Below are 26441 nucleotides of genomic sequence, written 5' to 3'. Positions count from 1 at the left end.
GTGGAAACAGACGCCGTCGAGGCCACAAGCTAACAGAATTAGCAGTACAAGAGTCTGGAAAGTGACAGTGGGTTTCTAGAAGGTACGTTGTGAAGATCACTAGTTTTACCATACCGTATATCAGCAACTGTGAGCGGAAATACCTATCTGCTCAGTGAGTTTCAGCATTACGAATAACAGGCCTGCATTTACACATGAACCCCGACCCAGGGCGGGAAATTCGTAGAAAATCAGTCGAATAATCCATCGATCGGTTAATAGGGTGACGGATAATCGGGGTTTTACTGTACTTCGTTCCATAATGCAAATCAATATTTCAGGTATATCTCCCTGTAAAGTTGATTTGAATAATTTCGAGGGAAAAATTGTTCCGGGGCCGGGTATTGAATCCGAGACCTTTGGTTAAACGTACCAACGCTCTACCAACTGAGCTACCCGAGAACTCTACCGGGTTCGATACCCGGCCCCGGAACAATTTTTCCCTCGAAATTATTCAAATCAACTTTACAGGGAGTTATACCTGAAAGTTTCATTTGCATAATACACGTCACTGTTCGTTAACAGAAATTCACAATTTAAGTCACACAGGGTTTGTGTGCACTCAATGTTGGGCGCTTGACGGTTGTCAGCCCACTTTGAGGTCTGTAGATATAGAGGGAAAAATTGGATCGGTGTTTGGTAGAGTTCCCGGGTAGCTCAGTTGGTAGATCCAAAGGTCCCGGGTTCGATACCCGGAACAATTTTTCCCTCGAAATTATTCAAATAAACTTTACAGGGAGTTATACCTAAAAGCTTGATTTGCATAATACACATCACTGTTCGTTAACAGAAAACCACAATTTAAGTCACACAGAGTTACTGTGCACTCAATGATGGTCGCTTGATGGTTGTCAGCCCACTTTGAGATCTGTGGAAATAGAGAGAAAAATTGGATCGGTGTTTGGTAGAGTTCCCGGGTAGCTCAGTTGGTAGATCCAAAGGTCCCGGGTTCGATACCCGGTCCCGGAACAATTTTTCCCTCGAAATTATTCAAATCAACTTTACACGGAGTTGTACCTGAAAGTTTGATTTGCATAATACACGTCACTGTTCGTTAACAGAAAACCACAATTTAAGTCACACAGGGTTTGTGTGCACTCAATGATGGTCGCTTGATGGTTGTCAGCCCACTTTGAGGTCTGTGGATATAGAGGGAAAAATTGGATCGGTGTTTGGTAGAGTTCCCGGGTAGCTCAGTTGGTAGACCCAAAGGTCCCGGGTTCGATACCCGGAACAATTTTTCCCTCGAAATTATTCAAATAAACTTTACAGGCAGTTATACCTAAAAGCTTGATTTGCATAATACACATCACTGTTCAACAGAAAACCACAATTTAAGTCACACAGGGTTTGTGTGCACTCAATGATGGTCGCTTGATGGTTGTCAGCCCACTTTGAGGTCTGTGGATATAGAGGGAAAAATTGGATCGGTGTTTGGTAGAGTTCCCGGGTAGCTCAGTTGGTAGACCCAAAGGTCCCGGGTTCGATACCCGGAACAATTTTTCCCTCGAAATTATTCAAATAAACTTTACAGGCAGTTATACCTAAAAGCTTGATTTGCATAATACACGTCACTGTCCATTAACAGAAAACCACAATTTAAGTCACACAGGGTTTGTGTGCACTCAATGTTGGTCGCTTGACGGTTGTCAGCTCACTTTGAGTTCTGTGAATATAGAGGGATAAAACGGATCGGTGTTTGGTAGAGTTTTCGGGTAGCTCAGTTGGTAGATCCAAAGGTCCCGGGTTCGATACCCGGTCCCGGAACAATTTTTCCCTCGAAATTATTCAAATAAACTTTACAGGCAGTTATACCTAAAAGCTTGATTTGCATAATACACATCACTGTTCGTTAACAGAAAACCACATTTTAAGTCACACAGAGTTTGTATGCACTCAATGTTGGTCACTTGACAGTTGTCAGCCCACTTTGAGGTCTGTGGATATAGAGGGAAAAATTGGATCGGTGTTTGGTAGAGTTCCCGGGTAGCTCAGTTGGTAGACCCAAAGGTCCTGGGTTCGATACCCGGAACAATTTTTCCCTCGAAATTATTCAAATAAACTTTACAGGGAGTTATACCTGAAAGCTTGATTTGCATAATACACGTCACTGTTCGTTAACAGAAAACCACAATTTAAGTCACACAGGGTTTGTGTGCACTCAATGTTGGTCGCTTGACAGTTGTCAGCCCACTTTGAGGTCTGTGAATATAGAGGGATAAAATGGATCGGTGTTTGGTAGAGTTTTCGGGTAGCTCAGTTAGTAGATCCAAAGGTCCCGGGTTCGATACCCGGTCCCGGAACAATTTTTCCCTCGAAATTATTCAAATCAACTTTACAGGGAGTTATACCTATAAGCTTGATTTGCATAATACACATCACTGTTCGTTAACAGAAAACCACATTTTAAGTCGCACAGAGTTTGTGTGCACTCAATGTTGGTCGCTTGACAGTTGTCAGCCCACTCTGAGGTCTGTGGATATAGAGGGAAAAATTGGATCGGTGTGTGGTAGAGATCCCGGGTAGCTCAGTTGGTAGAGCGTTGGTACGTTTAACCAAAGGTCCCGGCTTCGATACCCGGCCCCGGAACAATTTTTCCCTGGAAATTATTCGTTCCATAATATCTGACACGCGTTATAAATATTGATGGGAGAGGGAGATAAAACGATAATTGCTATTGAACCAATAGCAGAGGTCTCATTCCACGCTTTCCTTGAAGTTGGGCAGTCTGAAGCGTCCTACCTCCACCTACTTCAAGGCAAGCGTGGAAAGAGGCCTCTGCCATTGGTTAAATAGCAATTATACTTCTCTCCTCCTCTGCCAGCAATGTTTACGTCGTCTGTCAGACATTATGGAACTAAGTATAGTTCGTTTCTCTTCAATTAGCCGTAATTAGATATGTGATACCACACTTCGACTACTGCGATATTATATTAAGTAACCTAAATGCAAATTTGAGCAGCAGGCTACAACGTGTGCATAATGCGTGCGTCCGTTATATTTGTAATATTCGTAAGTATGATCATGTTTCCCCGTCTTTCCAAACTCTGTCTTGGCTAAGGCTAAGCGATCGACGAGCCCTGCATTCTCTTGTTCTCTATTTCAAATTCTGCGCACCGCTACCCCAATCTATTTGGCTTCTCGTTTTCAAAATTTATCCGCATATCATCACTAAGTACAAGATCTCAACATAACAATTTACTCATTATACCGTACCACAAGACATCTTTATATTCTTAATCTTATATAGTTTCAGTTGCTAGAAATTGGAACTCGCTTCCTAGTGATGTGAGGGTTTGTTGGACAATAACTTCATTTAGGTCAAAATTACATAAATTCTTACTTAAACAGATTAATTGCTGATTAATATTTGTTACTTATAATGAAACTAACATCTCGTCCATTATTATTACCATTAATTTCTCTAAATAGATTTACAAAACCTCTAATTGCAATTACATTAATATTCTCATTATAGAAATATATTTTAGATTTATATATATATATATTTTTTTTCTCCCTGTAACATAGTTCTAGTAAGCTAATATTAAATTAATTTTCATCATTTTACTAGCTATCTCAAATTAATTATAATTAATTGAATTAAATTAGCTCATAAATTAAACTACTACTGCACCTTATAGGTTTATCTAAATTTAAATAAATATGTAGTCTGCTAGTCGTTAAATAAGGAACTTATTTTTTATAATAACTGCCTCCCATTGGAGGTAGCCCAGAAGGACTCAGTATACTCTTCTACATGAATTTTACAATATTAAATGTTTACATAAATTTTGTAGAAAGAAAATTAAAATAAACATGTATGAATTATAAAGTGAAGAAAAGAAAAAAAATTAAACAGAGTGAATATGATGACTCAGAATTTGGCAAAAGCGTTTCAAAACTGAAGTTATGATATCAGCAGTAAGTGTCTGTGGTAGTTCAAAAGTATTCCTGAAGCTTTCAAAGAACTTGGGAATCACACCACGAGCTCCAATAAGAAGACCAATCACCTCAATGTCTTCAAGCTGGTATTTTGCTTTGAAGTAATCAACTGTTGGCAGATAAATGTTGATCTTTTCTTTATTGACATCCTCCGGCTGGCTACTCCATGTTTCAATCCTTAACTGAAGAATATTGCTGGAGAACCTTTTAAGTGTAGTGTAAATATTCTAATTTAAATATTTATTGTATTGATTAAGGCTGATTGAGTGGAAGAGAAGGCCTTATGGCCTTAACTCTGCCAGCGAAAATAAAACATTATTATTATTATTATTATTATTATTATTATTATTATTATAAATATTATTATTACTATTATTATGTTTCTGCCACATACAATGTCACACCTCATACAAAGCACTTCACCAGTCTGTTCCTTGCTTCTCTTCCCACAGGTTATTATTATTATTATTATTATTATTATTATTATTATTATTATTATTATTATTATGTTTCTGCCACATACAATGTCACACCTCAAATAAAGCACTTCACCAGTCTGTTCCTTGCTTCTTTTCCCACAGGTTATTATTATTATTATTATTATTATTATTATTATTATTATTATTATTATTATTATTATGTTTCTGCCACATACAATGTCACACCTCATACAAAGCACTTCACCAGTCTGTTCCTTGCTTCTCTTCCCACAGGTTATTATTATTATTATTATTATTATTATTATTATTATTATTATTATTATTATTATTATTATTATTATTATGTTTCTGCCACATACAATGTCACACCTCATACAAAGCATTTCACCAGTCTGTTCCTTGCTTCTCTTCCCACAGGTTATTATTATTATTATTATTATTATTATTATTATTATTATTATTATTATTATTATTATTATTATTATTATGTTTCTGCCACATACAATGTCACACCTCATACAAAGCACTTCACCAGTCTGTTCCTTGCTTCTTTTCCCACAGGTTATTATTATTATTATTATTATTATTATTATTATAATTATTATTATTATGTTTCTGCCACATACAATGTCACACCTCATACAAAGCACTTCACCAGTCTGTTCCTTGCTTCTCTTCCCACAGGTTATTGTTATTATTATTATTATTATTATTATTATTATTATTATTATTATTATTATTATTATTATTATTATTATGTTTCTGCCACATACAATGTCACACCTCATACAAAGCACTTCACCAGTCTGTTCCTTGCTTCTCTTCCCACAGGTTATTATTATTATTATTATTATTATTATTATTATTATTATTATTATTATTATTATTATTATTATTATGTTTCTGCCACATACAATGTCACACCTCACACAAAGCACTTCACCAGTCTGTTCCTTGCTTCTCTTCCTACAGGTTATTATTATTATTATTATTATTATTATTATTATTATTATTATTATTATTATTATTATTATTATTATTATTATTATTATTATTATTATTATTATTATTATTATAGGACAACAACATAACTAGGGATGTGGATGTCTTTCTGGGACTGGCTTCTCCCCCTGATGGGCCTGGGGCTGTTGCTGTATTACTGGGGAATGAGCACCTACAGACGTTTCACAAAGCCGGAAGTTCCACATCTCAAACCCTTGCCTTTCATCGGTAACTTGGGAACTATGATGTTGAAGAATATGTCCTTTCATGATCTTATGTCGAAGTATTATAACGGTCTGAAAGATCATGGCTATGGAGTTTTCTTCATGTTCCGACAGCCGACTGTCATGATTTCTGATCCTGAACTTATCAAAGCAGTTGCAGTGAAAGATTTCGAGTACTTCACAGACAGAAGCACAACAGTATTCGAGAATGGGGATCCTCTGTGGAGAAACATTCTCATCAATCTCAAAGGTGAGAAAGTTTATTAACGAATATGAGTAGCTACGCTCTACAGAAAAAGCTCAGGTAAGGTTTCTGTTAATTAACTTTTTTCATTTGTTCTATTACATATAGTTATTATCTATAGTAATCTCAGACCTCGAGTGACATTTATTTGTACTATTTCGTGAATAAAATAGAAATGGAAATAATATATCCCCAAAATTCGCTCACAAAATGTTACTAATTGTATATTTATAAATACTTAATCTATTCAGACATTGTGAAGTCGAAATAGATGAATAACGATTACTGCAAAATACAAACAGTGAATAACAGAATTATTCGGACACTTAATATTCCAAATGTTTATGTGTATGTTACTAAACATATTTGCAAAAACGCAGAAATTACGCTTGCGGTTACGTCAAATAAACCAATCTGCATAATATGGACATAAAAAGAGCTTGCTAATGAAATGGTATGTTAATATATTTATTTAAAAATAAACAAATATACAATTTACTGCGCAACAAAAATATTCGGACAGTCCTGTTGGTCCTATTCTGTACACCCCTGTTGATCACTTACATTACAAAGTAGGTGGAGGTGCCGAGTTTCAATAATATGTGAGAGTACTTAGTCTTACTTGTGCTGTCGTTTCAGCAATACGGAACACAAAATGGGGCGTAAAGGTAAGCAAACAACATTTAATCAGAGGCAGTTAGTGATATTCCATCACGAAAAAGAAAAAAACCATTCGAAACATGGCAGATTTACTTCAGATGAAGAGAAGTACAGTGTCTGACATAATTCTCAGATATAAAAACGAGGACAGAATAGAGCTGAAAAAGCAAAGAGGTCGCCGAAAAGTCCTCACAGACAGATAAGAATCTCTTATTATCAGACAGATTAAAAAGAACCCTCGTATAAGTAACCTGAAGTTAGCTTCTGAAATTGAATCGGCTACAGGTAAAAAAGTGCATGCCCAAACAATTAAGAGGGCAATACATTAACGGGGCTACAACGGAAGAATAGCACGAAAAAAGCCTTATGTTTGTGAAAGGAACAGACGTAAGCGACTTCAGTTTGCTTAGGAATATGAAAATATAGGCGAAGATTGGTGGGAAAAGGCTCTTTTTTCTGATGAGAGAAAATTCAATGTTTTTCGCAGCGATGGTAGACAAATGGTATGGAGAAAGCCTATGGAGGAAATGAAAACCAAGAATTTGCGAGCTACTGTTAAACACGGTAGAGGAAATGTGATGATATAGGGGTGCATGTCAGCTTCTGGGGTTGGTGAATTGGTGTTCATCGAGGATATCATGAATTAGGAAGACTATCTACACCTCCTGCAATATAATTTAGTGGAAAGCGCACAAAAGCTTGGAATTGAAAAGGAATTTATGTTTTACCAGAACAACGATCCCAAGCATAACTCCTATATAGTACAAGAATTTCTGTTCTACAAGTGCCCTAAAGTGCTTCATTCTCATCCACAATCGCCGGATTTGAACCCTATTGAACATTTATAGGAAGAACTTGACAGAAGGGTTCGATCAAGGCCTATTTCTTCTAAAGAAGAGCTAAAAGCAAGACTTCAAGAAGAATGGGTGAAAATTCCTATAGACCTAACAAAAAAATTAGTACATAGCATGCCACACCGAATGAAAGAGGTTATTAAACAGAAGGGAGGTTCTACAAGGTGCTAATAATGACGAACTGGAATAGTATTCTTTGTTTTCAAAAAGTGTCGGAATATTTTTGTTAGTATTAGAAATCAAATATTTTCCTTTATGTTTTAATAATTAGAAGAAAATTAAGTTATTGAAATTGTTGTGTTGAAAATGTTCATATGAAATGGGATACTTTTAGGAAAAAAATAAGAAAAGCTTATTTTTATATATTTATATGTAAATGTATGGCATTGAATTGTTAGTTGACGGATGTCCGAATATTTTTGTTACTCACTGTACATACATACATAGGAACAGGAAAAGATGGTCTCCGCGTACAAAACTTAGGCACCCATATGCAATATGGCTTCATACAGACAACATATTCTTTTCCCCATACTATTAATGAAAAAAATTGTAGGTTTCCATACGATATATGGCCCCGTATGGCCTCCATGACAGCACTCCAAGTGAAATTTCTAAAAAAAAGAGTTAAATTAATTTAGGGTACGCTAAAGCATAAAATATTTTAGTAGCAAAGGGATATAGCCTATCATTTAACCACATTAAAATTAAAATCAAAGATTCACGGAATTTAGCGAAGCTTAAACATTTTCAATCACATTTTCTCACTTTGATTCTGATCCCCTGAACTATATAAAAAGCTGAATTTGAGAAAAAAATGTGACTTGTAGTGTTTCTGCAATTCACGATCCATTATTTGATCCAGGTCGCGTCTGGAGAGATATGCGATCAACCCTGAGTCCTGCCTTCACATCAAGTAAGATGAAGATGATGTTTGTGCTGGTGTCTGACTGCTGCCAACAGTTCGTTAATTTCTTAGATGAATGCTACGAGAACACGCCCGCAAAGGATTGCATTATTAAAAAAGGTGACTAATAGACTAATACCATCTGCATTAAAATCATCACCACTATGCACTATTTTATTATTCAGGTGTCTGAGAATTATCTTCATAAGATTCTGAGTGCTCTACCACTGAGCTACGATGAGGCTCCGTCCACAGCACCGGCCGCAAAACTCACTCAAATGAGTGCACTCCTGTATGATGACATAATATAATGTAGAAACATGGATTAGGCCAAGAAGGGAAAAATCAAAGGAGAGGAGTTCGATCCGGTGCTATGGATGGAGTTCCGGCATAGCTCATTGGTAGAGCACTCGGTACGTAGAACTGAGGATTCTGGACTCGATCCCCAGTGCTGGAGCGAATTTTTCTTCGTTATTAATAAATATTAACCATGACAGAGAATTCTGTAGGATATGCTCAATGTGATTTTCATTTAAAAAAAAAAAGAGAATTCAATATTCTAAGAGGTGTTAGTGTTCATCAAACAAGACAAAGAAAAGTCTAATAAGCTTGGGTCCTAAAATTAGTATATTCGGAGGTGAGTATTTTTTCATCATTATCGTAGGAAAAGCTCTATGTAATTTCCATTATTGTAACTCATCTTTCTGCTCTTCGTCGTAGGGAATCACATCATGTTGCCATTTTGTTTACTGCATTTCCGAAATGATACTGTATACCCAACAAGCAAAAAAATCATATTAGAAGATATGCTTATACAATACCAATTTTAAATGTGTTTTTTCGTACAAAATTTAATTTTAGGACTCATGATTGTGAAACTTGGACTCCCTCTTTGAGAGAAGAACAGATGTTAAGGGTGTTCGAGTATAAGGTGCTTAGGAAAATATTTGGGGCTAAGAGGAATGAAGTGGCAGGAGAATGGAGAAAGTTACACATCGCAGAACTGCACGCATTGTATTCTTCACCTGACATAATTAGGAACATTAAATCCAGACGTTTGAGATGGGCAGGGCATTTAGCAAGTATAGGTGAATCTAGAAATGCATATAGAGTGTTATTTGGAGGAGTGAAAATGATCTTTGGGGAGGTCGAGACGTAGATAGGAGGGTAATATTAAAATAGATTTGAGGGAGGTGGGATATGATGGTGGGACTGGATTATTTTTCCTCAGGACAGGGATAGATGGCAGACTTATCTGAGAGCGGCAATGAATCTCCGGGTTCTTTAAAAGCCATTTGTAAGTAAATAATGTTTTTTACTTTTTTCCTTTCTTAATTTACCACCTTTCAGAATATTGATTGTTTTTTTCCAACAGTAATCTCACTAGAGGTTTTGATTTAGGGGAGAGTTGGGTAGTATTCGACAGTGATGTTACTTTCATCTACCACCAGATGGTAGTACAGTGATGTTTCTTCCATCTCTTACCAGATGGTAGTAGCAGTGTTCAGATGTCGCATACAGAAACGTAACCATGTCACTTAGGTACTACCATCTGGTGGTAGATGAAAGGAACATCACTGTCCGATATTACCCGATGTCCAATACTACCCAACTCTCCCCTTACTTACAAATGGCTTTTAAGGAACCCGAAGGTTCATTGCCGCCCTCACATAAGCCCGCCATCGGTCCCTATCCTGTGCAAGATTAAGCCAGTCTCTATCATCATACCCCACCTCCCTCAAATCCATTTTAATATTATCCTCCCATCTATGTCTCGGCCTCCCTAAAGGTCTTTTTCCCTCCGGTCTCCCAACTAACACTCTATATGCATTTCTGGATTCGCCCATACGTGCTACATGCCCTGCCCATCTCAAACGTCTGGATTTCAAGTTCCTAATTATGTCAGGTGAAGAATACAATGCGTGCAGTTCTGTGTTGTGTAACTTTCTCCATTCTCCTGTAACTTCATCCCGCTTAGCCCCAAATATTTTCCTAAGCACCTTATTCTCAAACACCCTTAACCTATGTTCCTCTCTCAGAGTGAGAGTCCAAGTTTCACAGCCATATAGAAGAACCGGTAATATAACTGTTTTATAAATTCTAACTTTCAGATTTTTGGACAGCAGACTGGATGATAAGAGCTTCTCAACCGAATAATAACACGCATTTCCCATATTTATTCTGCGTTTAATTTCCTCCCGAGTGTCATTTATATTTGTTACTGTTGCTCCAAGATATTTGAATTTTTCCACCTCTTCGAAGGATAAATCTCCAATTTTTATATTTCCATTTCGTACAATATTCTGGTCACGAGACATAATCATATACTTTGTCTTTTCGGGATTTACTTCCAAACCGATCGCTTTACTTGCTTCAAGTAAAATTTCCGTGTTTTCTCTAACCGTTCCCCTATCTAGAGAAAATCAAAACTCGAGTGGGATTTAATTGACTATTACACGATTAGAAGAAAATATATAAAGATTATAAGAAATAAAGTACTCTAATACAATAAATATTAATTGACTTGCTTAAATTCTATTTTACTAATGTTAGCTTCACGAAAACGTTTAAACGGAGCCGCCATTTTCATTTGACTATCTATGCTGTAAACAAATGACGATCGCAAAGCATGTTTAATAGTACCCTCTTTTTTATCTTCTCCTATAGTACCGTAAAAATTTGCAGTTTGAAATGTTGGCAAACAAAGAAATAAATGGTAGAGAGGTGAAAAAAAAACAGAAGAAAGTATATAAAGATTAGAAGAAATAAATTACTCTAATACAATAAAATAGATATTAATTGATTTACTAAAATTCTATTTCACTCATGTTACGTTCACCAAAATGTTTGAACTGAGCCATTTTCATTCAACTTTCTATGAGGGAAACAAATTACAATCGCAAAGCATGTTTTATAGTACCGTAAAGAATTTTCAGTTTGAAATGTTGGCATATAAAGAAACAAATACTAGGGTAGTGATAAAAACAAACAAATGCTAGGGAAGCGATAAAATTAAACAAATCCTAGGGAAACGATAAAATTGTGCGATAAACAGCCATGATTGGTTGAAAGACGTCCTTTCTTGTCGTTTTATTGGTCAAAAGTAGTATGACGTAGTAAAAGTGTAATAGTCAATGTAAATCACATTGGGCATTTCCTATGATGTTGATGAACAAGTATCGGTACTCATATTTAGGAAGATTTTATTAATTTTAGGATCTATGTTTATTAGACATTTTTTTTCTTGTTTTGATAACTGCTACCACTCTCAAAATATTGAATGCTCTTTCTTTTAATGGAAATCATATTGAACACATCGTATGATGTTGATGAACAAGTACTCCTATCTCGGAAGATATTAATTTTAGAATTCATGTTTATTAGGCTTTTTTGTCTTGTTTTGATTAATACTATCACCACTCAAAATATTGAATCTTTTTTTTTAACATTCTGTATATGCCCTATTGTCCCAGAAAGACAGAATACCTGGGTGGCATTCGGGAATCCACGGTGACAAGCGGCTCACTCTGCCTGTCTTAGCAGAGCCAGTTGACTTTCCCAGCAAAGGACCCAATAAACCTCAGGGCCCGGAACCCCAACCCTTAAATCCTACAACAGCATTGGAGACCCTTACTACTCTCAAGATTTAAAATATTGAAAGATAAAAATTCAGCTAATTGAGGCATCCGTTATACAATACTCTGAAATAAAATCACTTTTAGCTTGTCAAAGTATAAAAGAAAGAGAGAGTGGGAATTCTTATGTTTACTTTCTCTGTTACGCAGATGGCGATATGTTAATCTTGGAGCTCAAGGACTTTTACACCAGATACACAAATGACGTCATCGCCACAACTGTCTTTGGACTTGGCGTGGACTCCTTCAGACAGCCGAAAAATGAGTTCTATACGATGGGGCAGAAAACTTTAAATTTCGGATCATTGAGACTTCTTTTGTTCGTTTCAATGCCCAAGGTTCTTACGGTCAGTTCAACACTTTTAGGTTCGATATTTTTATTTTTCATATCGTTCCAGGATTAAGCTAGCATTTCATTTACAAAAACTGGTATTTGTTTTCATCTGCTCCATTATTTGCTTATCTTTTACGTCAAACTCCACTTTGGGAATGTCAATATTATTCGCATGGGAATCATGTTATCTCATATTGTTTGCGTACGTGCTGATAAGGAATAATTCGTGGGTTTTATTACGTATACAGGTAGATATTCTCGGCATTGTTTTTTTAAATATTCTTTTCTACCATAATGCGTAAAGTTGCATTTTACCCACTGTTACCAATGTGTAAAGTGAGTCTTTAAAACATTAGTGCGTGAAAAAGTAAGTAAGCACCTTACGCACTTCTATACATTTTACGCTCTGTCAAAGAAAATGCAATATTTAAATGTTATGTTTTATTTAACGACGCTCGCAACTGCAGAGGTTATATCAGCGTCGCCAGATGTGCCGGAATTTTGTCCCACAGGAGTTCTTTTACATGCCAGTAAATCTACTGACATGAGCCTGTCGCATTTAAGCACACTTAAATGCCATCGACCTGGCCCGGGATCGAACCCGCAACCTTGGGCATAGAAGGCCAGCGCTATACCAACTTGCCAACCAGGTCGACTGCAATATTTAATGTACAAACGTCATTCAGTAAGAAACTAACGCATTACTTCGATCTTTCATGACGTAAATATTTCACGTAATATAAATAACAAATTTAACATTCATATTTACTATTTCAATGTACCGAAGTACATATGATATTTCCATGCAGATATTCTGCGTCATCATACGATGAAAGAGTAATGGAACGGAGAAAAATTATCTCCGGCGCCGGGATTTGAACCCGGGTTTTCAGCTCTACGTGCTGATGCTTAGTGGATAAAGCATCAGCACGTAGAGCTGAAAACCAGGGGTTCAAATCCCGGCGCCGGAGAGAATTTTTCTCCGTTCCATTACTCTTTCATCGTATTCATATTTACGTTTTAGCCTTTATACATATTATGTAGTACTAACTGCAACAAGATGCAGCATTCAACTTTTCCTAAACGCTTTGTTGATTATGGCGGTTTAGACGGCCATGAAATCGTGATCATCAATAAAACAGGCTATAATTCCATGGATAGTTATTTCAGCGCATATACAATATGGACACTTCGCGTCGGTACCTTTGATGTAGCAGTACTGATTTCGATGACCTTCAAACCAGTTTGAGCGTGAGATTCTGCTTTCTCCCAGGAGCTGGCACTGACATCACACCAGCTAGCAGTCGACACAGCGGAAATATAACACATACAATTAATACATCTAGGTACATTATGTACTCAAATAAAATAAATTGGACCGATGATATAATAAATCCGTCATTAACTGTAATGTCTAGACTGTAGAGAGTTCCTTTATAATGAGAGTTGAGACGTTGACTCCAACAACAATTAAAATAATGATTTGATAGCGCTGAAAATGGAAAAACAAAACTTCTACAGAAGAATAGAATATAATGTTTTATTTTCGCTGTCAGAGTTAAGGCCATAAGGCCTTCTCTTCCACTCAACCAGCCTTAATCAATACAACAGTTACATACATATTTAAATTATGAATATTTACAATACACTTAAAAGATTCTCCAGCAATATTCTTCAGTTAAGTTTTAACGACTAGTACATGTTTATTTAAATTGAGATGAACCCGTAAGAAAAAGTAATAACTTAATTTACGAGCTAATTTAATTTAGTTCAGTCTATATGCAATATGTAAAGAATTATAATTAAGTTGAGATAGCTAGTTGGTTAAAATAATGAGAATTAATTTAATATAAGTTTACTAGAAATATGTTATAGGGAACAAAATATAAATCTAAAATGTGCATATTAGACCTAAAATAGATTATGCAGTATAATGACATATTATTACATGAACCGTTCAGAACAAAAGTGGTGTAAGTCAAAATTGGGTAATGAGGTTTAAAGTAAAAATTCTGTAAAATACTGTCCTTCGTGCTATCCACTGACTACTAATAGTTTAAATAAATTGAATATTAATTGCTACTTTGCGCTGTATTTTACAGAATGATTACTTTAACCTTCATTATCCATTTTTGACTTACACCACTTCTGCTCTGAACGGTTCACATATTGGCTTACTTAATCATCTTTAATAAGATTCCAACAATTCAGTAATTATTGCTAATGATTTACCTTAGAAGAGAGTATAACACTGGTACAGCACGAACTTAATAGCATTTTATGCCGTAAATTATATCCCCAATCAAATACGTAAGTCATCTGCCCACCCGATGGAATATCTTAGCTCCAATATATGAAATATTCAGAGATTATGTTTCCTTACTGACCTCGTCGATAAGTTGGAATAATTTTAGACACAATATGGTTACTTGCGGAAATAGTTGTGGTATTTTAGTTGGTTATTTAACGACGCTGTATCAACTATCAGGTTATTTACCTTCGATAGGATTGGTGATAGCGAGATGAGGCCGATGATTCGCCATGAACTACCAGACATTCGTCTTACGGTTGGGGAAAAACCTCAGAAAAAACCAACCTGGCAATCAGCCCAAGCGGGAATCGAAACACTCCCGAGCGCAACTCCGGATCAACACAGTTGCAGTAATACACACTGCAACGTCTTATACCTACTTTAGTTTTTGTGTAGATCTCAAAAGAGATCCTAACAGATCTAGACATGAAGATTACGTGAGATTGTCGGATGAATTACTTGCCACTGAACAATCCGATTTACGTGTAACCACAATTCTACAACTGTTTTCTTCTTTATCTAGATGTTGGGGTTAGATCTATTCCCTAGAAGAATTGGGAATTTCTTCAGAGTCATCGTGAAAGATACAATATCGACGAGGGAGAGAAAAGGCATAATAAGACCGGACTTGCTTCATTTACTCATGCAAGCCAAAAAAGGAATTCTACAGGACGAAAACTCTTCGGAACAGCATAAAAGTGACAGAAAACGTAAGTTATAAACACACATATTGTATATCGCATCATAATACAAAGTTGTTATTGGTTTGGTTTACCGACCTACGGCATTTTGACCGGCCGGCGCTAGTCTACCGTCTGCCGCTCAATCTGCTCCCCGATTCCCCTTCAGTTGGACGCGCCCATGCTTGTTGTACAATTGTGAGATCGTTGTGAGTGCAGTTTGTGAGAAATGCCGCATAGAATGACTCGCTATTTGACTCTAGAAAAAATGAGTGTTTATAAATATGAATCGTCTCGCCAGATCTCTGCCAATTCAGAAAGCGAGAATTGACATAGTACTCACAGTATTAATTATGCTCGCTTGTATAGATGGCTGTAAATCCATCACGTCGAGAGCAACCCCTAATGATCACTAGGGCTAGGATTCTTAGGTAAATAAATGTTTTATTTGCATTGCAATATAAACTCATAATTGTTTTTTAAGTTTTTTTAGTAGTTTATTTTACGACGCTGCATCAACATCTTAGGTGTTATTTAGCGTCTGAATGAGATGAAAGTGATAATGCCGGTGAAATGAATTCGGGGTCCAGCACCGATAGTTACCCAGCATTTGCTCATATTAGGTTGAGGGAAACCCCTAAAAAAAACCTCAACAAGGTAACTTGCCCCGACCGGGATTTGAACCCGGACCACCTGGTTTCGCGGCCAGACGCGCTGACAGTTCTCCACAGGTATGGACTGTTTTAAGTTTCGGACAAGGTCACCTGAGCATATATTTTAAATTTTCTTTCACATAAAATCACATTTTGAATTTTTTTATATAAATACATATTTTTAAATATTCACATAAAACACGTAAAAATGAAGTTTTCGTCCAATAATTTTCGACAAAAGCCCCATTTTATCCGAATGTTCAGTGCAGTTGCTTACACGTGACAGCTGGCAACTGTTTCTCGGAATTGCCTATCTGTGGACCTGTGGAACTGCAGTCTGCTCTCTCACCACAAGTGATAAGAGCTGTCACCACTAAAAAAACTATACTGTAACTAACACACATAAACATTGATGTGTCATTTAGGAGTGCCTTGTAAGTTATCATAACGCTGATCCAGGAAGCAGTTATAATTTCATAAACAGCAGCTGCCTCTGTTTACGTTTCCAATCACAAACATGTCTCTAGGAAGTGTTCCGCGATAATCGTCAGTCATTTGTTGATGGGCAACTTAAGCATGAATCTCTTTGTGTACTGTAATTCTTCAGCAGCTTGGCAGACGGCATAATTTATACTGATGAGTACTACATATTGTTTGCATTCACATAAAATAATTGAAACACAATTAAATAGTTTCCCTTTTTTGTCACCTATTTTTCCCGATTTTGGCACGTAAAGAAATAAATATTTTCCCTATTTTAGCACCTAAAATCCGAGCCCTAATGATCACTTACGGGGATCTTAACAGCGGATTTTTGGTAAGGTACGCCAATCTCCTCCTAACACATATCTAAATCTATTTGAAACCTAAGAATAATACAAACACTCAGGCAATATATATACCAATGAACAATTCTGCTAACATGTTTTACGACGCTTTATCAACTGCGATGATTATCTAGGTCTGAGTGAAATGACGATGATAATGCCAGTGAAATGAGTTCAAGGTCCACCGCCGAAAGTTGCTCTTAATAGGTTGAGGGAAATCCCTGGAAAAGAACCTCAACCAGGTAAATTGTCCCAACCAGGATTTGAACCCGGGTCTGCTCACTTCACTCTTCTATACGATTGTCATTTTTTGTAGTATATTTATCCACCAACACTTATTTTTAAAAAATTATACATTTTATTTATTAATTTATACGTCATTATTATTATTATTATTATTATTATTATTATTATTATTATTATTATTATTATTATCATAAAGAGAAGTCGTAGTTGCAGAGGAATCCATCACTACTATTTTTGGTCTCGTTAATGAGCTTTCATTAAATAAACAAAATACTCACATATGACGTGAAATAGCGTGTCTCTGAATTATCACATCACGCAATAGACAACAAGAGTGTATTAATATTGGTCTTGCCTTCAGTTACTTTCAGAATCAGCATATTCGTTTATTAAATCTATATTTCTAAAATGGCGTATGATTAGAAAGCATGTGCCATTTCAGATATCACTTCCTTCTTCCCGAATGTTTACTTGTCATTGTTTGTTTTTCTTTCATAGTTCCGAAATTACAGAAATAGGCACTTTAGTTTAAAAAAAATCTGTTTTTGAAGCAATTCATTTTTTTCTTCACCTTTGAGAAAAATGAAACAGTAATTTTACGCTATACACCTCACTTCAATTATTCTTTCACAGAGCTGGACGATGAGGACGTTGTCGCACAGGCTGTGATGTTCTTCATAGCGGGTTTCGACAGTTCTTCCACGCTCCTCTGTTTCGTCACGTATCTTCTGGCCGTGCACCCTGACATACAGGCTCGATTACAGAAAGAAATCGACGACACTCTTAAAGAAGGAGGTGGAAAATTCACGCACGAGGCTCTGTACGGCATGAAGTACCTAGACATGGTTGTGTCCGGTAGGTTTGCAACGACAGTGGCAATATACATCTTGATTACACAACTTTTAACACTATATCACTTTGAAATATGTATTATATATCTTTCTCGTGTTAAATTTTACCGTACCTGGTTAACATGTTTCGGCTTGCTATTGGCCGTCTTCAGAACTGGTTGTTGTGGTCTTGGCGCCTTTTGTTTTGTTTCCTGTGGGGGTGTGTTTGTGTATGTAATGTGGAGTCAAAGAGTATGTGTGTTCTGAAATTGAGTTGTGTGTTGAGAATTTCATTTGGATGTGTTTTAGTGTGTCAGTATATTTCGTATTGTTCTAGTGTGTTTAGTTTCTGGCTTTTTGGTTTGATGTGTAGTATTTCCATGTCGGTGTTGATGTCTCCGTAGGTGTGGTTAGCATTTGTGATGTGTTCTGCATATGTTGAAGTGTTCTGCAATTTTGTTATAGCTGTGATGTGTTTTTTGTAACGTGTTTGAAATGATCTGCCTGTCTGTCCTTTGTTTACACTACACTACACAAACACACCCCCACACGAAACAAAACAAAAGGCGCCAAGACCAGTAACAATCAGTTCTGAAGAAGGCCAATAGCAAGCCGAAACATGTCAACCAGGTACGGTAAAATTTAACACGAGAAAGACATTATAATACATACTCCGACAGTGGCAAGATCAGCTTACTTGGATAGCTTTGATAATAATATTATTCCTCTTAAATCATATTTTCGTATAAATGTTCAATATTTCGGTACAGTGAGAACTAATTTCATGCTATAAATGTGTATCATATCATAATTTAACAACATACATAAGGTCTATATTAATTAATTCATTCATTTAAAGTGTTCTGCCCAAGAGCAGGCAGGTCTTTCATTGCAAACCCAACATTCTCCAATCTTTTCTATTTTCTTAGTCTCCGTAGATGATCCACATATCTTAATGTAGTCTATCATCTGATATCTACTTTTGGCCCGAACTCTTCTCCCGTTCACCATTCCTTCCAGTGCATCCTTCAGTAGGCAGTTTTTTTTTCTCAGCCAGTGACCCAGCCAGTTCCTTTTTCTCTTCTTGATCAGTTTCAGCATCAGTCTTCCTTCACCCACTCTTTCCAACACAGCTTCATTTCTTATTCTGTCTGTCCGCTTCATACGTTCCATTCTTCTCCATATCCACATTTCAAATAGTTCTAATTGATTCTCTTCACTTCGTCGTAATGTCCAAGCCACACTCCGCACAAAGCACTTCACTAGTCTCTTCCTTAGTTCTTTTTCCAGAAATCCGCAGAAGATGCTCCGTTTTCTATTAAAAGCTTCCTTGGTCATTGCTATCCTCTTTTTTATTCCTGGCAGTAGCTAATGTTACTGCTTATAGTTTCGAAATTGTTGGTGTAAAAATGAAGATAAAATTATAAATACTGAGGCCAATTTTAACCAGAAATAGTATAAATAAGGAATTGGTAAGATATAGATTATTTCTGCTATTAGCCTATATCTACTTACTTACAGTAGAGAAAGCAAGAACTGTCCTGTGACTTTATAATGTGCCGTGGCTATATCACCAATGGGTATGGAGGGGAAGATATGTTTTAGTCTGAGATGAACTTCCGTGTCGGTAGATTCGTAATATTAACCATCATAAAACAAACTCTCTTTCTGACAGCTTGTTCTTTTCCCTTTAGCACAGCTCACGTGCCTGATCTCGTCTCCTCATATTTATTTATTTATAATTTATTCATTCATTCATTCATTTATTCATTAATTTATTTATTCTTTCATTCATTTATTTATTTATTTATTTACTTACTTACTTACATAGTTACTTTCTTACTAAGTTACTTATTTACTTAGTTACTTATTTACTTGCTTATTTACTTGCTTATTTACTTACTTATTTACTTATTTATTTACTTAGTTACTTACTTAGTTACTTATTTACTTACTTATTTACTCACTCACTTATTTATTATTTATTTATTTGTTTATTTATTTATTTTCTTATTTATTTACTTATTTATTTTGTTTCTTTGTTTGTTTCTTTACTTATTTATTTATTTATACCGGTATTTGTATACTTATTTATAATAAACAGTAATTAAATGACGAAATTACTACTTAACCTACTTTGTATTTTTAATTCTTCTCTTACTAAGGACATAAGTTTTATAGTATTCTATATGTTTACACTGACATATTCATTTGTTTCACAGAAACCCTGAGGTTATATCCTCCAATCCCGGCAGTGGACAGACTTTGTATCCGAAACTACACATTAAAGAGTAACCCACCTATCGAGTTGGTGCCTGGAGACAACCTCTCCCTCCCTGTCTTCGGGCTACACCGCGACCCCAAATATTTCCCAGATCCGGAACGTTTCGATCCTGAGAGATTCAGTGATGAAAACAAGCACAAAATCAACCCATCGACGTACATGCCCTTTGGTGTTGGACCCAGAATCTGCATCGGTAAGTTACTTACAGAGGCTAATCAGATATGATAAAAAAAACTCGCTTCACAGCCGTTTTGTCCACTGCATGTCATCGATCTATCGAACATCAGTCTTTTTTGTAAGAAGCTGTCAGCTGACAGCTACGACTGGCGAGGTCTAACAGCTGTAACTATGATCCCGTTCATTTCCAGTTCGTATATTTGATTGAAATGACGAAAACAGTCTCTCTCTCTCTCTCTCTCTCTCTCTCTCTCTCTCTCTCTGAATAGGCGCTTTCAGGGTTTCATCATTTTGAAACGAGCAGGCTGAAAATAGTAACTGTACTTAAAATTTGGTCCTGAAAGTGCACATTTTATAATCCATCTAAATTATAAATTATCATTAGCTAAGTCGGCGTGTGCCAAATTTTGTGAATATCGGGAAAAATCAAATTGAATATTGAAGGTTGAAAGTGATACTTTATAACTTTGTTTAGTGCACTTTTATTATTATCTACTACCCTGACTTTGAGAAACGAATAATCATACATCTGAAAAAATGCGAACTCAGAAATCATATAAGCCGTTGAGAGCAGAAATGGTCTAAGTCAAAAATGAGTAATGAGGGTTAAAGTAAACATTCTGTAAAATACAGCGCAAATTAGCAATTAATATTGAATTTATTTAAACTATTAGTAGTCAGTGGATAGCACGAAGGACATTTCAATTGCTACTTCGCGCTGTATTTTACAGAATTTTTATTTTAAACCTCATTACCCAATTTTGACTTACACCACTTCTGCTCTGAACGACTCATATTGCACACAAGATTTCGTACTTGCCTCTCTAATTCCTTTGGAAATTTAAAGAATCGGGAAAGCTTCCCTTATTGTTTGAACAATTCACTGCAGAATACGGTCATTTTGCCACTCTAATACTTAAGGGGAGAGGATGGTATTTTTTAGACTTTTTTCCTATTTGGTGTGAAATATTAATTTTTTGTATGTAGAGAGGTCATAGCTGTAGGAACTCAACCAAATATAAATGTTTTGAAAAAAAAATTATTTGGGCGCCTAAATTCGAAAAAAAATATACCCAATGCAGGATTGTACTAAAACCGATATATCTAAGCCGTTTTTAGAGATAGATTCAAACTTTTTGTTGCAATGTATTTGCCAAAGCATGTTCTACAAACTGTTTGTAACAGAATTTTTATATTAGTCCCTACGTTTGTAAAATAAACAATTAAAATTTAATAACAATTTTCTGATTTCCTTTCTTGCAAACAAACAGACGTATTTTTAAAATGAAATCAATTAGCAGAATTTTTATATTAGTCCCTACGTTTGTAAAATAAACAATTAAAATTTAATAACAATTTTCTGATATCCTTTCTTGCAAACAAACGGACGTATTTTTAAAATGAAATCAATTAGCAAAATTCTGTTACAGAGAAAAGTTTGCTAATAGTCTAAAGAATATGTGTTCTAAATTTCATGCATGTATCTTTAATAGTTCAGAAATTATATCCATTTTTGTCTGGCAATGTAGCAAAAAAAATGAAGTTACTGGAAACCGATAAAAGTGGGCGTGTGATTTAAAAATCCATAGCGCAGAAAGTTTAAAAATGACGTCTCAACGTCCGATAAGGGCACAAATACCCAAAAAATGTTATGCAATGCATTCCAAACATGTCAAAGTGTATATTATTATAATGTACCGAAGTACATATGATATTTCCATGCAGATATTCTGCGTCATCATACGATGAAAGAGAAATGGAACGGAGAAAAATTCTCTCCGGCGCCGGGATTTGAACCCGGGTTTTCAGCTCTACGTGCTGACGCGTCAGCACGTAGAGCTGAAAACCCGGGTTCAAATCTTGGCGCCGGAGAGAATTTTTCTCCGTTCCATTACTCTTTCATCATATCAAAGTGTATTTTAAAGATTTTTTTTTTTTTTTGAAAATTTAATTTACCGGAAACAACAATAGAAGTGGGCGAGTGATTTAAAAATCCATAACGCAGGAAGTTTAAAAATACCGACTCAACATCCGATAAGAGCACAAATACCCACAAAATTTTATGCTATGCATTCCACACATATCACAGGGTATTTTAAAGATATATTTTTTTTAATTTACTCATTTTTCACCAAAAAATACCATCCTCTACCCTTAAAATGGCCGCATTTATTTTAAAGCTGGCAAATTTTAAAAGCTATCGAAGCTGCCTGCTATTGTGGTTATAGTGACCACCGCTATGTTCGCTATGTGTATGCGCGCGCATGTTATACAGTACGAATAAAAACCGCCATAGTCTCCCTACTGTTTAAATACGTGTACTGTGGTGAAACAATATTTCAACCCCCAATTAATTATCGGCGGAAATAGAACACGGATGGATAATGGAAAAATAATCCATTGATTCTAGTTCACGTTAACACTTTGTTTAAAAACTTAAAATTGTTTAGTCGACACGTTAAAAGTGTTAAATTTTCTTTTAATGATAAATATGTACCTTAGACAGACGGCCCGTTTCGACGCCGGTGCTGCGTCATCTTCAGTGTACTACGAACTACACTGACACTGAAGATGACGCAGCAACGGCGTCGAAACGGGCCGTCTGTCTAAGATACATAACCTTTTTTAAAAAATGTTAACACTTTCAACGTGTCGACTAAAGAAAAATAATAATATGAGTAAATAATATATTAGGACTATTATTGTCATTTGACATTTCTGGCCTCTCCTAGCAATGGCTTAATTGTAACCCACTTCTGGGTTACGCCGCCCCGATGGTATTACGATAGGAAAGGTTTTAAACCTAAGTCTAATCTAATTTCCAGACCATGGACGAAAACAGAAACATTCCCCTTTAAGGAAAAATTCCTTGGGTCTTCATGAACTGTAGTCAAAAGCTCTGACCACTGCAAATGGCGCTGGTCATAAATATTATTTTAATTAAAGGAAAAAATAAAGTTTGAATCAAATTTGAATTATCCACGTATAATCAATGGTATAAGGAAAGGAACTCAAGCAATCTACCAGATAACCGATGTGTGGCTTTTTGTTTCAGGTAATCGTTTCGCTCTTATGCAAACTAAATTGGCTGTGGCATATCTGTTGTCACGATTCAACCTGAAAGTGACTCCCAAGACGCCGATACCAATCATAATGGAGCAGAAAGGTTTCAACATGACTGTGAAGGGAGGATTTTGGTTGGGCTTAGAGAAGAGATCCACTTGAACCAAGTTTAAAATTCCAAATATTACATTTTGAGCAAGACAAAGTTGCATTATTTATACCTTAAGACAAAGTGATTATTTAGTTGTGGAAAGAATAAGCTATCAGAAAGAGAGTTTGTTTGATGATAATTTTTAATATACAAATCTACCAACACGGAAGTTCATTTCACACTAAAATCTATGTTCCTTCTCCATACTCATCGGTGATATAGCCACAGCACATGCCTCCTCCACTGTACGTCTTGCAAGTAATTGAAATATGGTCAGATCATAAATATACGGCATACTGCCTTAGAACTCGAGAAATCAAGGGTTCCATCTGCGATAACGTCCATCTACGAGTATGATGAAAAAAGTAACAAAATCTAATATAAAGATAAATAGTTATTATTAATTTTGATAATGTATATTAAAGTGTATATTTCACAAACCAATAGTAATAGGTGTCATTTCAGGATTTAATTTATAATATTCCTATCATTTCCCTCACTATATCCTCAAAAGAATGTTAAGACATTCTTTTCAAATAATTCAAAACCTCTTCCCTTCATAGGCATAACCTCCTGAGTCCTGGCAGTGAGAGTATAGTATACTATACCGCACTTCATACATGATTATGATATAAGATGTATGAGCAGAGAACCGAAGTACAGTATACTATCTGCATTTGTGCCCTAACTGTAACTGCAGAATTTTTCCTCATTTCCGTAACCTTTTTTAGAATTATACTGAACTTTAAAAATAAAACAACAAATGTCTGAGGACTGAGGAGGATATTCCTCGTAACACCTAAGAAGTTTTTATTTTAAATACAATGGCTAACACTGGAAAAGGTCTCTGGGGTGCCACTTTCTCTGTGAAAATAGTACAAAAATCGTCATTCGTTTTTTCTCAGTTGTACAGTAACTCTTATTCCACAACTTGAATTACGATATAAGTCTGATCCGTTTTGGAATGGATAATATTAATTTATTATTATAAAGCTATTATGATAGTAGGAAAAATTTCTCACTGGTTATATTATGATTAAAAGATGGGAGTTTCCATTTATGTGACAATCAACAATGTACAATCAGAAAGGACAAATGAAAATCGTAGATGATAAAATGGCTACTACAAATCAACTGCGGGCACAATATGTTCTTTGGTATGCTAAATTTTAGAGTGCTAAAAGAGTTCAAAGGGAATTTCGACGTGAGTATGGTGTGCGTAATATCCTAAATACGATTTCATAATGTTGTGGTATCGAACAATTTGTAGAAACAGGTTCTGTGTTAAAAAAAAAAACATGCAGGAGGTCGCAGACGAAACCCAGTACGAGAAGCAGCTATCTCTTGGCTTGGCCCCCAAACTCCCCAGATTTAACCCCTCCTGAATTCTTCGTGTTGGGTTGTGTTAAAGACATTGTCTATTCACAGAAACCAATGAACATTGATGATCTGAGAATAAAAATTGCTCAAACGTTTCAACATATCACTCCTCTTATGTTACAACGGACATGGGCTGAATTGCATCACCGTTATGAGTTGTGCAGGGTGCGCAATGGGGGTCATGTTGAGCTCTGAGGAATCTCCCATCAATCAGTGTTGTATGCACAAAGTTTAAACAAATAAAGTTCAATAGAAAATATTTTACGGTATTTTTATTTTATCCATACCCAAACGGGTCACTCTGTATTTTCAGAACACTTCCACATAAAGATTAATTTTTTGGTCCTACAGAATAGGCCTATATCTGTTATGGTAACAATGTTCATTAGAAGAGAAAGATTCGCCGAACAGTGCATAATACTGTGGAATCCCGGCTACCAAGTCACTTAATTGAGTGCGCTCCTTGTATAACGGCAGCTGACTTAATGTACAGTATATCAACATATATGTCGAACTTGAAGTCAGACTACAAAGGGAAAAACACTAGAGGAGAGGGATTTGATCCCGTGCTGTGGATTGAACTTCGGTGTAGCTCAGTGGCTAGAGCACTTGGTACGTAGAACCAAGGACACGGGTTCGATCCCCAGCGTCGGAGCGAATTTTTCTCCTTTAATAACCATTACTTCTACGTAATACATACTTACGCGTAAGAGAGCATGTACTGTACAGGGTGTACCAGAAACATCAATTACAAGAATAATATAATCCTCGCGGTTTGAAAAATCCAGGACGACCCAAAAAAAGATAGCTGGAACAGTTCTGATTAGAGTTGAAACGGATCCTATGGCCCACACCGTAATGTAGATGATAATGACAACATATCTACGCCTGCTTGTGTGCGTTAGGCAATACGCAATATTAGAGCAGACTTGGTCGGGTTCTTGTGGTCCGAAAAGATAAATATCTGGATAAAGTATATTAATAAACTTCCTTTTATTTCATAGGCCTACTCTTAATGGAAAATGCTTCCGGGTTTCTGGGATATGCTACTGCAGAAGTGGCTTGACTCTGCACTACAGAATTACTCTGTGACGTAAACATAGTTTGAAATGTGTTTCTGACTTTAAAATGAAAAAAAGAGGATCTATATTATGATAGCCTATATGTAACTATGTTCTTTAGAAACACGTGAAGTGGATAGACAGAATAAGGAGTTAAGCTGTGTTGAAAGAGTGGGTGAAGAAAGAATGATGCTGAAACTGATCAGGAAGAGGAAAAGGAACTGGCTGGGTCATTGGTTGAGAAGAAACTGCCTACTGAAGGATGCACTGGAAGGAATGGTGAACGGGAGAAGAGTTCGGGACAGAAGAAGATATCAGATGGCATTAAGATATATGGATCATATGAGACAAAGGGGAAGGTAGAAAATATGAAAGATTGGAGAAAGCTGGGTTTGCAGTGAAAGATCTGCCCTTGGGCAGAACAATGAATGAATGAATGTATGTATGTAGTCCTCATGGGGGAAGAAATTTTCTCATGAAATTTCGGGCAGTGT

The 26441-nt window shown here is 36.0% G+C and overlaps 1 protein-coding gene across 1 annotated transcript; it reads left to right on the top strand.

Moving 5' to 3' along the window:
- On the top strand, window positions 1–24895 carry LOC138695877 (cytochrome P450 9e2-like). Its single transcript, XM_069820207.1, has 8 exons — window positions 1–82; window positions 5503–5900; window positions 8274–8435; window positions 12101–12297; window positions 15119–15305; window positions 17635–17856; window positions 20054–20308; window positions 23348–24895. Exons 2-8 carry the CDS (start codon window positions 5522–5524, stop codon window positions 23515–23517), a joined length of 1572 nt encoding a protein of 523 aa, XP_069676308.1. The 5' UTR covers window positions 1–82; window positions 5503–5521; the 3' UTR covers window positions 23518–24895.
- The last annotated feature ends 1546 nt before the right edge of the window (window positions 24896–26441 follow it).

This window comes from Periplaneta americana, chromosome 3 (assembly GCF_040183065.1).
Source record: "Periplaneta americana isolate PAMFEO1 chromosome 3, P.americana_PAMFEO1_priV1, whole genome shotgun sequence".
NCBI lineage: Eukaryota > Metazoa > Arthropoda > Insecta > Blattodea > Blattidae > Periplaneta > Periplaneta americana.
The sequence above is the reverse complement of the archived record's forward strand: the minus strand, read 5'-3'. Positions and strand labels throughout refer to the sequence as shown.

Bases quoted from the DNA above. Each gene is read 5' to 3' on its own strand.
- LOC138695877 (XM_069820207.1), top strand. From the start codon at position 5,522: ATGTGGATGTCTTTCTGGGACTGGCTTCTCCCCCTGATGGGCCTGGGG. The intron at 15,306-17,634 runs GTAAGTTATAAA...ATTCTTTCACAG, and splicing joins GCATAAAAGTGACAGAAAAC to AGCTGGACGATGAGGACGTT. The intron at 20,309-23,347 runs GTAAGTTACTTA...TTTTTGTTTCAG, and splicing joins TGGACCCAGAATCTGCATCG to GTAATCGTTTCGCTCTTATG.